Source organism: Neurospora tetraspora (assembly GCF_033439725.1).
Source record: "Neurospora tetraspora strain CBS 560.94 chromosome Unknown B0H65scaffold_3, whole genome shotgun sequence".
Lineage (NCBI taxonomy): Eukaryota > Fungi > Ascomycota > Sordariomycetes > Sordariales > Sordariaceae > Neurospora > Neurospora tetraspora.
Window position 1 is genome coordinate 1,181,750 of NW_026944385.1, and position 14,395 is coordinate 1,196,144.

At 45.7% G+C, this 14,395-nt stretch overlaps 5 protein-coding genes across 5 annotated transcripts; 4 read left to right on the forward strand and 1 right to left on the reverse strand.

Annotated features, from left to right (window-relative positions):
• Positions 1 to 4,776: 4,776 nt before the first annotated feature.
• Positions 4,777 to 5,537, forward strand: B0H65DRAFT_570694 (uncharacterized protein; the record flags this gene model as incomplete). The annotated part of the gene is made up of 4 exons (XM_062830458.1): positions 4,777 to 4,856; positions 4,895 to 4,986; positions 5,054 to 5,191; positions 5,263 to 5,537. The coding sequence occupies 4 exons, from the start codon at positions 4,777 to 4,779 to the stop codon at positions 5,349 to 5,351; spliced, it is 399 nt and encodes a 132-aa protein (XP_062682725.1). The 3' UTR covers positions 5,352 to 5,537.
• A 74-nt stretch (positions 5,538 to 5,611) lies between these two features.
• On the forward strand, positions 5,612 to 7,418 carry B0H65DRAFT_570696 (uncharacterized protein; the record flags this gene model as incomplete). The annotated part of the gene is made up of 4 exons (XM_062830459.1): positions 5,612 to 5,840; positions 5,909 to 6,070; positions 7,010 to 7,204; positions 7,351 to 7,418. The coding sequence occupies 4 exons, from the start codon at positions 5,612 to 5,614 to the stop codon at positions 7,416 to 7,418; spliced, it is 654 nt and encodes a 217-aa protein (XP_062682726.1).
• Positions 7,419 to 8,753: 1,335 nt separating this feature from the next.
• B0H65DRAFT_461030 (uncharacterized protein) lies at positions 8,754 to 10,015 on the forward strand. The gene is made up of 4 exons (XM_062826580.1): positions 8,754 to 9,204; positions 9,312 to 9,548; positions 9,609 to 9,695; positions 9,776 to 10,015. The coding sequence occupies exons 1-3, from the start codon at positions 9,171 to 9,173 to the stop codon at positions 9,665 to 9,667; spliced, it is 330 nt and encodes a 109-aa protein (XP_062682727.1). The 5' UTR covers positions 8,754 to 9,170; the 3' UTR covers positions 9,668 to 9,695; positions 9,776 to 10,015.
• A 291-nt stretch (positions 10,016 to 10,306) lies between these two features.
• On the reverse strand, positions 10,307 to 11,725 carry B0H65DRAFT_538357 (uncharacterized protein; the record flags this gene model as incomplete). The annotated part of the gene is made up of 4 exons (XM_062829088.1): positions 10,307 to 10,666; positions 10,727 to 11,008; positions 11,074 to 11,142; positions 11,488 to 11,725. 4 exons carry the CDS (start codon positions 11,723 to 11,725, stop codon positions 10,635 to 10,637), a joined length of 621 nt encoding a protein of 206 aa, XP_062682728.1. The 3' UTR covers positions 10,307 to 10,634.
• A 400-nt stretch (positions 11,726 to 12,125) lies between these two features.
• B0H65DRAFT_570701 (uncharacterized protein) lies at positions 12,126 to 13,177 on the forward strand (the record flags this gene model as incomplete). Its single annotated transcript, XM_062830460.1, has 4 exons — positions 12,126 to 12,475; positions 12,535 to 12,606; positions 12,691 to 12,954; positions 13,071 to 13,177. Exons 1-4 carry the CDS (start codon positions 12,280 to 12,282, stop codon positions 13,175 to 13,177), a joined length of 639 nt encoding a protein of 212 aa, XP_062682729.1. The 5' UTR covers positions 12,126 to 12,279.
• Between the last annotated feature and the right edge of the window lie 1,218 nt (positions 13,178 to 14,395).

Here is a 14,395-nt window from a genome sequence, read left to right on the forward strand (position 1 = left end):
GCTGGACTACCAGAAAGTCGAGGGCAACTGGTGTTACCAAGTGAAATGGACTCACCACCCTCCTGATTGGCAACCTGCGGCGAATCTGGAAGGCTGTGATGAGCTAGTCTGGAAACTTCATGATAGTCGCCCAGAACTAGGCCTCCCTCACCCTATCTTCAGGAAGGGGTTCAAAACATGGCAGAAGGCCAAAGACAAAGCTCCTGCCGAGAGCTCCCAGGCGTCACCAGGGCTCCCGTCACCAGCACCAGCTCCGGATAGACCGGTTCGGCGGAGCGCAAGACTGAACAACAAGTGAGAAATCAAAAGAGTTTCAGCCAAGCACGAACCCCACCATGAATCTCTAGACGTCTCGGAAGAAGGGTCACATTTGGTGATAGTTTGGCTGAAGTTTGGCTTATGAATGAGAGTCTGGGCGCCAAGCCGCCTCCTGCCTTGGCATGCGGGTTCGTAGCCCCCGATAGGGCGCATCTACGAGAACTGGGAGGAGGAACACTTTGGCAACGAAGATGTAAAAGATGGAACTTAGAGGATTTTTCGGGCGAGGGGGCCTTGTTTTGAAAGGGGGGTAGTGTCACAGGCATTGCCTGCCTGTTCCTGTATATATACTGGCTGTCATGTGACATGGTGGCTCTGGGTGGGTCCATGGGGTGGACCCACTGCTCTATGCCTTACATAGTTCTCGTGCGCACACAGGACTCTCTTCCTGTCCCTCGCACAACAATCAAAGTCTTAGCTCAGTGCTTGCTCGCGCCCCATGACAAATAGGATGGAATCTTTTGCCGAAAAGCCCTGGGAGACTCTTGAAAAAAGGGAAAGGCGCGAATGGCATCTTAACATGGAGGTAGTTTAAATTCATACCTTAATGGACATCCGAGTGCAAGTTCAATACGCAAAGAAACGAACACATGATTTCTTGAACCTCTATATTCGCCTCTCTTTTTTAAACTCATCGTTAGGGGTACCTGCTTACACAACGTGCCCTACGGTGACGCGTCAATTACACGCTGCGGATGGTTATTAAGTTCTAGCATAGAGGTACATTCAGAACCACACCAGTGAATTGGACAACTGTGCACGGTCCAGCGCTGGAAATAAGCCAACTCAACTCAAATATCGATCTGGATTTGATTGAGTAGGTCAAATTAAGATAGATATTTAAATTGAATAGAGTTGCTTGCAAATATTTACAAATAATATTATATAAAATCACGTTTTTGGTGTTTTTGGTCTTAAAAGTACTTTGATTCTTATAATTTCTAGTCCTCTAGAACTCCTTACAATTATATATCCCTTCCCCTAAATAGCTACGAATTCGTATACATTATATTAACTACATTAAATATAGTCTAATACCCTAAATACTAGCCAAAATTTTAAGCTCTCGATAGTATTAATAATTTAAACGGTAAAACTTTATCTTTAACTATTAACAATTAGCTTAGCGCCGCTAAAAGAGCGTTTATAATTATTTGCTATAGAGGGTATAGAGAGGACATCAAATACTATACGAACTAAACAAGGATAAATATTCTTATTAAATTTTTTATTACGCTAGAAGGTCGTTAATTGCGTAAATATTATTATTAAAGTAATAGTAGAATTTATTCTCCTTTTTTAATTCTATTAGGAAGGTATTATGAAAATTCTTATTGATAAATTAATCGTTATTAATTCGTTTAATTTATTAATTACTAGTATTAAGTAGAGGGGAAAGTATTAATTAGTTAGTATAATTAATTTTATAAATAGATTAGAACTTTATAAGGGTACTATCCTATTTAATAAGACCGAACCTCTTATTAATTTATCTGTTGCGGTAATTAGGGTATAAAATATGTACAATGTAATATATTAAGTACCTCTTTATTAACCTTCTATACTTTTTAAGTTTAGCGAAGACCCTATCTATAATTAAACCGTCAACTTCTATATCCTTGTTAATTATATTATTAATATAATTAACGGAGGGAGTATTACCAAAGTCTTCTTAAATAAATAGGGTAGCTTAGGAGGATATAATTTAAAATGAGGCTTAGGAAGGCTAGCTAATACAAGAAGTACGTATACAAATATTTTGTTGAATCGAGATAGGAGTAGCTATATTAATATTAGATTTTAGAATATTTAGGTTTTAAAACGATTCGAAGGCGATATTACCCCTAAATTGCACCTTTATTTTGTTAAGCTTTTCGATAAAGCAGTAGAGGTTAAGAATAATTATTAGAAAGAGGGGAGCCTTCTTCTTAAACGTTTTAATAAAGTTTTCGAATAGCTTTAATACCTCTATAATGGCGGTAGAAATCCCCTAATCGTCGTTATTAAATTAATCCTCTTTAGGGAACCGCTTAGATAGTTCTAAATAGTTGATAGTTTTATTAATATAGTAATTAACAAATTTACAAAGCTTTCAAACGTGACAGATTATACAATAGTTAAAGTTTTAACGCATTACATTATTAAGGATAACGCCGATATTAAGAGATAAATTATCCTTTTTAATAACAGTACTAAACCAAGGTTTGATTTCTTTATTAAAGTTACAGTTACAGTTAAATTAAATAATTTCTATAAACTTTATACGACGTTAAAGGCTTCGTTGAATAAATTAAATAATATTATATAGCTTACTAATTAGGCCCTGCTTATACTACTCCCGTAATAAAATATTTTTATCGGTAGGAGAAAGGCGGGGTTAAAAATCGTTAGGATCGGGGATTACGGCCTTTCCTTTTTTAATTAAAAATTTTACGCCGAAGTTAAAAGTATAATCGAAATAGTATAATCGACAATAAAGTACCTTAATTTTAACCTCTTCGTTATTAAGGGCGGAGTAGAGACTTTTAATAATGTAGTATATATAGCGGTTATTGGCTTCGATATTATTATTTTAGAAGTAATTAATATCGTTAGGAAGGATTTCGAATTTTTTAATAATTTAAAGGACTATAGTTACAATATTTTCGCCGTTGTAATTACTCCGTATTTCCTAGAGACCTAGTAAATTATTTTTAAATGTACAGTAGTAATCGATATAATAAATAAAGATTGAGAGGATGGTTAGCCTATTAGGAGAGGTCTAAAGGTCGAGAAATAAATATTTTTAAGTATAGGAGTTAGTTAAGCGTTCCTTCAATTTATTAAAATAATATATATATTTATTATTTACTTAAATGGTTAAGGTATAGCGAGATTAGGGTAGTAAACGGTCTGTTATATTATTATTTATTAGTTTTAAGAGAAATTTGAAGGCGGGGTTCTCAATAAAGGAGAAGGGGAGCTTTATATTAATAATTACCTCTACTAGTATCTCGCGGAAAGCTTTACTAATTAATTTAAGGATAGGGGTAGTAAATTAATTTCGAATAAAATTAGTAACCGATTTAAGCTATCTACATATTTACTCCTCCGCGGCCTTTTTATTAATTAGCTTTATAAGGCGATAGGTACGTTGAAAGTATAAAATTATATAATTAGTAGTAAAAAATATATAGATATTGTAATAGAGGCTATAGTATTAATAATTATCGAACTCTCTATCCCCTAATATTTTAATAAAGAAAATACTACATTAGGAAATTTAAAAACTCCTTTTTATATAGCGATTTAGCTATTTTTTTAATATATATTCATCCCTCTTAATTTTAGCTTTGGGTTATAGGGCAACGTTAGCGGGTAGGTCGTCGGCGTAGATATCTTATAGTAGCGAGAATTGGCGTTCCGTAGAGAGGCGGCAGCTATTTAATTTAATAACGGCGGCGATAAAGGCGGACGAATTTTTAAGAGAGAAAGTAGGCGTATTGCCTACGGTAGAAGAGGCTTTATTACAATTAGGGACCGCGGCGGTAGGGTTTTAAATGACAAGTATTATATTATAGTATTAATAACGTTAATAAAAATTAGTATTAACCAGCGGAATAGGGGAGAGGGAGATTAATAAATATCGAAAGTAATGGAAAGGCTCAAGAGGGATTGTAGGCGATCTAGTAGCGTTGTAATTAACTAAGGGAGAAGGTTGGCGATATAATTTGGAAATACTCAATTTAGTCGATTTAACGTACAATTTAAAAATATTAGAAAATTTCATTTCACCTCTCTAGGTAGTTTGAGCACTACATTGGCAATCGACTGGCAATTAGGATATATATAGTATTTTAGGTGGCGGATTGGTATACCTGAGGGTTGGGGTGGGTTAATCTTTTAGGGGTAAAAATTATGTATTTTTGCACTTTGAACCCTAACCTAAGGATTCTGCTGGGTGCTAAGAAAGGCGGCCAAATCGTCAAGCAAATATCGACTTCGGATTTGATTGGGTCAAATATTTCGATATGCGGATTTGTTTAATTGTTTATTTATATTTGCTTGTATTTATTATCATATTTGGCTTATTTCCAGCGCTGGCACGGTCTAGATGGATTGCGACCAGGTTCTCACTTTCATCCCATCCAGTGCTTTCCACCATTTTGGTCTCCAGCATATGTCATTCACTTCAACCCGGATACTGGTATAAGAACTGCCCCTCCACGAGCTTTCTGGTCCTAAACTCTCTCCTTGCAACTCACAACCTCTGCGAATTAACTAAAAGCACCTACCGACCAACCAACTTTCTTTACTTACTTCGACAACATTTTAACAAAATGTTCTTCAAGTCTACCAATGATCTCATCTCAATGAGTAAGTCGCACCTTCATCTGCCCCTCGTCAGCCGACCTCGACAGAGGCACTTGCTAACATTCCTCCACAATAGTCGAGAGAATTGATCACCACTCCATCGACATGCCCGCTATGAACCGTATCGGGTACGCGGTCGGAGTGATTGGTCTCGCAGCACTGCAGGGCATTTACACTGTCGCTGAGTTCAAGGACGCCATTTGCCACTATGTGGCTACCTTAGGCGCGACCTCGCCAAAGCCGGCACAAATGAGCTCGCCGAGAAGCTCCATCACAGAGAGCTCCTTTGTGGAGATATCCTCTGCGCTGTGCTCGGTAAGAATCTCCTTCAAACTTGAACCCGCCATCCGAATTACCAATCTAGCTGACACTTGTTGTGCAGAGTTGGAGCAGAATGCCAAGCATGTCGCTGTGAACGAGGACGTCGTCATTGACACCGACGATACGGTCCACAAGGATGTCGCGGTTGTCGTCGACAACAGTTTGATCGTTGATGAGTACAACACGGATCACGAGTTTGGTAAGTGCCGATCGAGAACATAAAGCAAACCAATCGATACATCGGTCAGAGCTAACTGTCTTCGTCTTTAGTCTGCATCAACGAGAGCGATGCAGAGATGTCGCAGGCGGATAGTGCCGAGTGGGAGCTTGTTTCGGAGGTGTCCGACTACCTAATTTAGCGGGACCATACCCAAGGTAGTGCCTACCTATCTTGTGCGGTTGGGTAGTGTCCTGGGAAGCTCTCCTATCTGATTTGGAGAAGGCCGAGATTGGAGGAAGCATGATGTTTTACCTTTCCTTTTTAAGAGGTTGTTACCACTACTTCGTGATAGACATCCGAATGTACAGTCCAAAAGCTACAGCGAATTCATCATTTTATGAACCTCTATATATACACCGTTTCACTGACGGCGATTAACCACATTCCGCTCACAATTTCATGAATGCCGGGCGCCTGGGAGTCGGCATTACCCTGGGCATCTCCCTCGATTGTTGCGTGCCCCTCCGTCCTCACAGCAATGATTATACTCCCGAGGAGTTTAAGGAGATTTTTCGCTCCTATGCCGCCACTCTGAAGCAGGAGCATGCCCACGCTCCAAGCGAGGAAATGGTGACCAGGATCAAGCACTTGGAGCTGATTTGTGCCGACATTCTTGTCGCCGTAGCTGGTTAGAGTTTCAGTCCCCCCCAACCCATGATTCCTGTTGCAAATGAAAGTAGCTGACATGCAGCGCAGAGCTCGAAGACAATGCGCTGTGGAGCCAGTACTTTACGGGCAAGTGGGACTTCCTCGAGGCCAAGAGATCTCGAGGCACAGTTGACGACAAGAACAATGCTCCAGTGGACACCAAGGACAACGGCGAGGCCATCTCGGATGCGGATCTCACCTCGGAGGCCTGTCAGCCCACCAGCAATCCGAGTTCCACACTCCATTTAGAAAATGGAAGCGGATGTACGAAGCGACATACCTTTCTCTCCTAGCCAAACAAGCAAAGGACTTCTCGTGCCCTTATTGTAAGGAGCTGGGGGTCGAAAAGTCGTACTCAACATGGCGTCGGCTCCTGGATCATCTTTGTGGGGAAGAATATCCACGCCAAACTGCCACCTTTACTCGTCGCCACAAAGAGCTACAAGATGCAGATGGGTGGAACAATGAAGATTTCTTCGAATTCCAGGATTTGACTGATGGAAGGATCCGCTACCTTGGCGCACAGAGGCGGATGTCACGTCGGTGGCGGATGTTATCATATATCCTTCACTTTCATGACACACGACCCTTCTTCCTCCATCACAGGCAAGCCGGCCGTCCACAGCCACCAGGCACTGGTGATAACGATAACCGTGCACTAACCAGGCGGTTTCAGGTTCTACTTATCATCTCAACTCAGTGCTTTCCATCTTGTGGTCTCCTGGACATGTTATTCACAATGAAATGTGAACGTTTTCGTTGTTCAAGTGAATGTACAGCCGGGTGAAGCGTCTTTCCATCTGATGTGCGATTCACTTCAACAATTTCGACTGGGACACTACTACAAGATCCCCCTCCTCATTCCTCTCTCCGGTCCCAAACTTTCTCCATACAACCCACACAATCTGCAAGTTGACCACAACTTGTCAAGAAGAAGCGCACAAACCGACCTACAAACATTCTTCCAGTCAATTCAAACTCGACCCTCACAGCTGACACAATGTCGTACCCTATTCCGAGAATTATCGAAATGAGTAAGTCGCTTCTCCACAGCACTATCACCAGCACAATCGCCAGCACACCATCAATCTTCCTCTTGCCCACTATCCTCACAGGGGTGCACCTTCTGACCCTATTCCAACACAACAGTCAATTCATGCGACCTCGAGGAGCCCTACACCGACCAACAGCGCATGAGAGCGGCGCACATCGCCGTGGCATGCCACTACGGCAAGAAGATTTTCAGCCCGGCTACGTGCTACACTGACCTCCTCCACAGCGAGGAGAGGGCCGAGGACTTCAAGAAAGTCGTCCGCCTGTATATCGCCAAAACCACCAAAAAGAGTTCATCGAAGCGCTTTCAGCCAACGACACCGACAAGTTGAACCAAATCATTGAGCGTCAAAAATTTGCATATGACGTTCTCTTTGCTGCGGGTAAGAAATTCTTGCTTGTCTGAGTACTATATGCGTAGCTAACGTATCCTGAAGAGGTCAAGGACCGCGAGATTGCTCGCGAGAAGTTCCGCGAGGAGAAGAGCGCCAACCAGGTCTTGTAGTCATTGTTGACGAGAAGGATGAGGTTTCAGTTGAGGAGAGCGGTATGTCGACTGAGTGGGAGTTATTCTAGATTCTTTCAGGCGTGAAGGGAATATTTGAGATGTCTATGTCTACCTACTAGGTATCTCCATTCTTTCGTAGACAGCCTACCGTAGCCACTCACTATCCTCGGCCGGTCTTGAACAATCTGCTAAGAGGTCAAGACGAGTCAATCGAGATTTTCCCTAGTTCAAGTTCAAGATACCTGATACATCCGAGGGAGGTAACTTCAATGGAATGGGCGACAAGCTAGGGGATTTGATCAACCTTTATATATTACTCCTTTAATCATGCCTTCTAGGTACCCATCCTCACCAGGATCATATAACCTTTCTTCCCCCACAACAGTCGAGTATTACGCCGCCGACATTGACCGGCCGCATAGCGCAACTTACCGCCTCGAACTAGCTCGTGAGCTGATTGTGGCATGTGACCTCAACAGCCACGAGAAGATCCGTGAAATGCTCTTTGCCCTGCATGGCTACCTTACATTGTCGACTTAAGACGCACCTAGAGGTAAATTACGTGTGCACGAGCCAGGTGGGGTGAATTCAGCTTCTACTTTTCGTCGAAGTCTGCTTTCGACTTCATTACCGGTAATCTACCCAGCTTGGAACGGTTAAGCTGTTTTAACCGTTGGCTCTGAATTCCGCTCCCTTTTGAGCTTAAGCGTTGAGATATCTTAAGCGTTGAGATATCTTAAGCGTTGAAAGCCAGTGCCTACACCTGATTGGCTAGATGGCTCCCACTAATGCAAGCTTATTTGAAATCCGGCCTCCTATTGGCCAGACCCGCCCCCCTGGCCCGGCCGTCGCCCGCCTAAATCCAAAACTTAAGTACTTCGTCGCCCGCCCAGGTCCAAAACCACCAAGTCCAAAACCACCAAGTCCAAAACCACCAAGTCCAAAACCACCAAGTCCAAAACCACCAAGTTCACCACCACCCACCATCACCACATTGTATCGCGGCCGTCGTCGTCGCTTTCGTCGTCGCCGCTATCGTTGGGGCAATTGAACCTGCGATGCGATTGAAGATGTCAGCTCTTAGAATCGAAACGAGGATGCAACTATACCTAGGAGTATAATAGCCGTCGTCGTCGTTGGTAGTGGTAGTAATGGTTGTAAGAGGAAATTTGGGACTTGGGGAACGGCGGACACTTCAGCTTTTTCACTTCATCAACCCCGCTTCTCTTACTTTCTTTCTCCTTCTTTCTCTCCTCCTCTCTTTCCTCCTCTCTCTTCTTCCCCACCTTCCTCTTTCATTCATCGTGACTTCCTGGAATGGGAGTTTTTCATCATTATTCAGGGTCTTGCAGCGGGCCGAGAGCTTAGCGTCCGCTCCCAGCCCAACGGTTAGGAATTCTCAACGCTTAAGGGCGTTGGCCTACGGTTAACAGCGTTGTAATACGGTTAAGATATATTAAGCGTTCTACAGACCCCTATATTCCCGTTAATGTTCCTCACGTGCTTCTCTTGGTCCACTGCAAGTGCCATGTGCGAAGTGTGAAGCTTTCAAAAGTTGAATTGAATGCAAAGTTGGGGCTACGTCACCTAAGATTGCCCCCTCCTTCTCCTTCGCGGTTCTTAAGGCAATCTCCTCCGTGCAACACCCACGCGCATCCATTTGCACCACAACTTCCATCTCTCGCAGAACCGCGCACATCGACCAACCACCATATCCTTCAACCACAGGTGATCGTCAACACCGACAAGATGTCGTCTATTGGGCTTGACGTAATCATGATGAGTAAGTCGCTTTTCCACAGCTTGCTACCTAGCCACCCAGCTATCGCTCTCCCTCTCGTCAACCGTCACCACCAGGAGCACCTTCTAACGCGCCTTCCCCCATAACAGTCGAGTCGTACACCGACGATAAGGGGTACAGCGCCAATGAGCGTGTGGCTCTGGCCCATAACATCATTGAGGCTAGCAACCTCGATACCTACGAGAAGATCCGTCAGATGATGTTTTCCCTCCACGGGTATATCGTCAACCTAGGAAAGACCTACTACAAGGCTCGCGACGTGGAGGAGCTGTTGACCATCCAGCGGCGCGAGCGCTTAGCTATCGAACTTCTTGGCTCGGCCAGCGGTAAGAGTCTATACTATGTCCTGTGTGCTCGTGGGAAGGCGGCTGACATTTAATGAACAGGTACCTCCCCCAAAAACAAGGAGGTCGACGTTCCTGTCCCTCCCTCTACTGAAAAGTAGAACATGTACAGGTAAACAACTGAGTCCGGTGAGTAAAGCCAATTATGACCTTCTTACATGCAGTGTTTCGATTTCTGGGTGAAAGAGCTAATTCGGTTCATGCTGTAGTCGTTGTTGACGAGAACGTCGAGGAGAAAATGACCGAAGGGGAGATGGTCTAGGTTGTGTCTTAAGCACACCGGAGTTTCCAGACTATTCTTTTCTGAGGTACCTCTATCTTCCACTTGTCATAGCCAACTACAGGTAGGTACCTACCTATCCCGCGCCAGTCATTAGAAGAGCTGCGGGGAAGTAAACATCAATGATGACTCTGTAGCTTGGGACGTTCCATTTAATCTTCCGTTGCCGACTTCGATTGGTGTGATATCTTGATACCCGATGATGTTGTCACGACGCCAAGTCGTATGAGAACGACGATGAGCCCATCACGGACGACGAGGAGGATGTAGTTATGGGAGGCATCTGACTCAATTTCTGACGTGTCATGTTCAGCACAATGTCATTGTTCATGTTTCACAGTGGACACGCCGATGGATCTATAATGCGTTTCTCTACCTCTATGCTCCTTTGAGTAGCATAATGCCCTTGTTCTAGTGTAACTTGATAATTTCAACAAAGAACGCCTTTGGAACCCCTAACCCCTAACGCCGGAGAACGAAGCAGAAGGATTTGATGCTACTCCCACCGCAATCCATTGGACTTCCATCACATCCCAATTAAACCAATCCATTCCATAGTATGCCTTCCATCTCCCCAAACGCAAACCCAGGATAGATATCCCCTCCGTCCACTGACACATAACTCCCGTCGATGGCACCCTCAATATCGAATATGTTCGCAAAATCTCGTCGTCAATGGCAACGGTTGCCACTCTCCTAGTACGAAATCTTCGTAACTCAAACTGATGCGATCTGCGGGGCACGTCTCGGTCGGTGACAAGGTGAACGATAGTGTATGGGTACGGAGCCTAATCGCGAGCGACGATCATATCGAAGACCTCTATAAAGTTGACTCGTTAGTTTGAAGGTACGCTCCAGAGGATTTGTATGAGGTACGTACCTAGGGAGCCCAACATACCACAATGGATTTGGATAATAGCGCGGAGGAACTTCCTCTGCAGTTCCAGGCGCTCATAGGCCATTCCGCGCGGGATGTTGTGCATATATGCTGGATTTCCCTTGATGACGGTATCCAATCGCTCCAAGATCGTTTGTGCGGCGCTTCTGACTACAGCGGGGCTGGTGCCAGTCCTATAGGCGTGCTTGAACCACTTGACCGCTTCGGCGAGGATCTCCGCTGAGGAGGGCGGTATTCCTCCATTGGCATCAGTCATGTCGCTGACTATCGTGATTGTTAGAGACACAGTAGAAACGAAGAAGCTCGGCGCGTGGTGAGGGAGGACTTACTGATCACATCGACGGGGAGGATTTGCAAGTGGTGAAGGACGCGAGCAGGCGGAAGATGGAGGATGATTTCTGGGGTCGGTCAGTAGGTACATACGCAGCGGTGGAACACCCTAGACGGGAAGATACTTGTGACGAACCGTTACAAGCACAGGAGTATATCGCTGGGCTAGGTAGAACAACGGTAGTAGTAGCCGAAAGGTACTGATTGATTGTAGAAGCTATTGCTTGCTGAAGAGCCGGTATTCAAGAGGCCTGGGGAGGCCGTCTTATATACTGGCCTTCATGGACCCGTCAATCCGGACCCGTGGACCCGAACCTCCGTATCGGGTCCTACCTGATTGGTCCCGTTGGTTCTATCTGATCTAGCTTACATAAGGGATCCTTGATTGGATCGTAACAATACTGAATACTCACTCTTGGCCTTAACGGCAGTCTTTCCTGGAGTAATGGCGTTCGGGGTGACTTTGTCGGCCGGCTTAGCGATGGTTGCGGAAACAGGCTCGGGAAGGAGGAGCCATGACTCGTCCTCGTCCGCGGCGACATTCTCCTCTGCAATGGCGACCTTTGCGTTGTCGACAGCTACTTCCTCGAGCTTCTGGCCCCGCGCCTTGGTAGCGGTGGCGCTCCGTGTGGTGTATTTCGTGCGCGCCATGGTGAAGATGTAAGCAGTTCTGCCGATGATATGTTGTTCTGTGTTTGGGTTGGGTGCTAGATTGAGAATCGAGGTATCTCGAAGGTGGTGGTGAGAGGTGAGGGTGCAGACCGAGATGTTGCGACCGCGAGCGACGGGATAAACACGCGAGCCTGAAAAGGAGGGGGAGGGGTGGAGAGTAAAGGTTTTACATCGGGTGTTCGGTGAATTACCCAAGAGTCGCAAAGATGGAAAGAACAACCCCACGATCAAGGTCCTATACGGTGAACACCAGGCCTGTTTGGCGACCGTGAAGTGTGAACAACCTGCTTGTAACCATTCACATCGGAACTTCAGGCTCGGGCTCAGCCCTGGGGTCTCAGGTTCTCTCCAGGTGCACTTCCAGAGTCGCATGTCACTTGGTGACTATATAAAACACCATCTGCTCACCACGCTCTTCCACTTTCTTACACCTCAACACCATCCACCAGGACTTGCGCACCAGCTCACCCAACTTTTCACCTCACCTTGAACCCAACGAAATCACTACCGACTCCAGTCTTAACATCACAACCATGGTCCGCGTAAAGATTTCAACCAAACCGCCTCCGCACTGGAAGGTGCACTCGCCGGCCGCGAGGAAGCGTCAACAGACCAAGAAGGGTCAACAGTCCAAGGTCGACAACGACGTCCGAGATGACGAGAGCTGGCTTCTTCTCCCCGAGCCTGCAGCAGACGCCATGAATCTAGAGGTTGACAAGCCGACAAAAGGTAAGCGAGAATCCAGTGTGCTATTTATGGTGCTCATAAACTGATCCTGAAAGTTCTAGTTGTCATTCCCACTTCTCTTCCTGCCTCACGCTTGCACGCAGCCATGGAGATGATTCCAGTTGAGGACATTGGTAAGTCGTCCACGTCGACTTCCAGCACCCCATCCTGTGCTTTTCTGCGTGTTGAACATTCGATCGCTAACGTCCAGACAACAGTTGGCCGAATGTACCATCTCGGCTGTCCCCCTAGCAACAAAGAGCTGGTGGCCGATGCGACTGTCTTCGTTGAGGAAGCTGCCAAACTCGAGGCCACAGGGGAAATCAAGGAGGCAGCGATCACCATCCTGGAAGACTTGGCGTTCACGATCAATGACCGTGGCACTGGAGCTTATCCAGTGGGCCAACAATACGAATTCCTGAAGAAGCAGGTCACCTTCCTCGGCGCCATTATTCAGCTCATTGAGCGCCCTCCAAAACCAGGTATGTTGTCCTTTCAGTCTCCCCAAACAGCCCCTCGAGGAGGCCATGGTGCCAGGACCCCCCTCAATATCGCCGACCATTGCTACAGTCTTACTGACACTCTTTCCCGCCTCTAGTTACCGTTGAGCCCGCTACCGCGAAGCCCGTCCCAAAGCGTGTGTCCCAATTGCGACCCGACATTCCAAAGACCGATCGCGTCCTCCGGTCAAGAGCCGCGAAGTAGTAGTTGTCGTGTACGACATTGAGAAATCCGGCAAATGGTCTCCGCTCAAGAGTCAACAGGGCATATTCGACCAAATACCGTCAGAGTAGCATGTATAGAAGCAGAATATGAGGGCCAAAAACCTCCCGAACTACCCCAGCCGTTTCGCGCCGGGAACTTTGGGAGACCAGGAAATACTTGAGACCATAGAATGGGATGGACTACCGATATGTTTCGAGGGACGATGGACTAATGTTCCGATCGAGGGCAGGACAAAGGATATGGGATGACAACTGTGGAAGGGATCAGAAGGACAGAGGAATGAAAGGACACGTGTAGTAGGAGGAATAGCCTAACGACATCTGCTTAGTCTGCTCTATTTTGTAGCAAAATGGTGCTTAACGTGTTGATATCCCCAATGATAAACTTGCATGCTTGTGATATTTCTTCCTCAGTACCTTTATCACATTGGCCTCGTCAAATTCAGCCTAGGTCAGGGTTATGTTATTAACACCCAGCGGCGTCTCCGTAAAGGCGGAATGAGTACATAATGGTTCCCACGGGACATGGGCCCGCGGTCATAGCATGATCTCAGACCAGAATGCATCATACTTGCAAGGACGGACGGCCGCGAAAATCAAGGCAAGTGTAAGGTACCTCTAGCTTCCACAGGGGCAGCTACAAAACGGAGACGCTACGAGGGGATATCGTAGCCGGCGGGGATAGTAGACCAACAAAGTAGACCGCCCTCCTGGTCATCGTCAAGGTCATTGTCGCTGACTCTGGATGTATTTGGCAACACATTTAGTACAACGAATGTACTTACGTGAATCTTGTCTTTCAGCTCCTTCTCCGTGGGAGCTTTGTCCCGCTCATTCATCAGGCGCTTCAGTTCTTTTTTCATCTTCTTGATCTTGCTCTTGAACTTCTTTTGCGCTTTTTTGTGCCTCTCCTTGGCCATGATCTTTTCGGACACGGTGTTCTATACAAATGTACCGATTAGTAACCGACTTATGCACATTATACTAATAATAAGATTTACTTACGTTGAGGCAGTTCACCTTTTCATCGACCCTGCGCTGGACCGCCTTTATCATCAGTGTTAGCTAAACGTGTGTGTAGGCACTCGCTGGGTTAGTGTCCTTGCATGATATTGTACATACCTCTCTTGTACCCTCGTAGCTTGATGTGGCTTGGTCGTCCTCATCGTCAAAGTCGGTCGTGGCTGCTATAACAGCC

Coding starts and splice junctions, on each gene's coding strand:
- B0H65DRAFT_461030 (XM_062826580.1), top strand. CDS start 9,171: ATGTCGTCTATTGGGCTTGACGTAATCATGATGA. Junction 9,205..9,311: donor GCTTGACGTAATCATGATGA/GTAAGTCGCTTT, acceptor CCCCCATAACAG/TCGAGTCGTACACCGACGAT. Junction 9,549..9,608: donor ACTTCTTGGCTCGGCCAGCG/GTAAGAGTCTAT, acceptor TTTAATGAACAG/GTACCTCCCCCAAAAACAAG.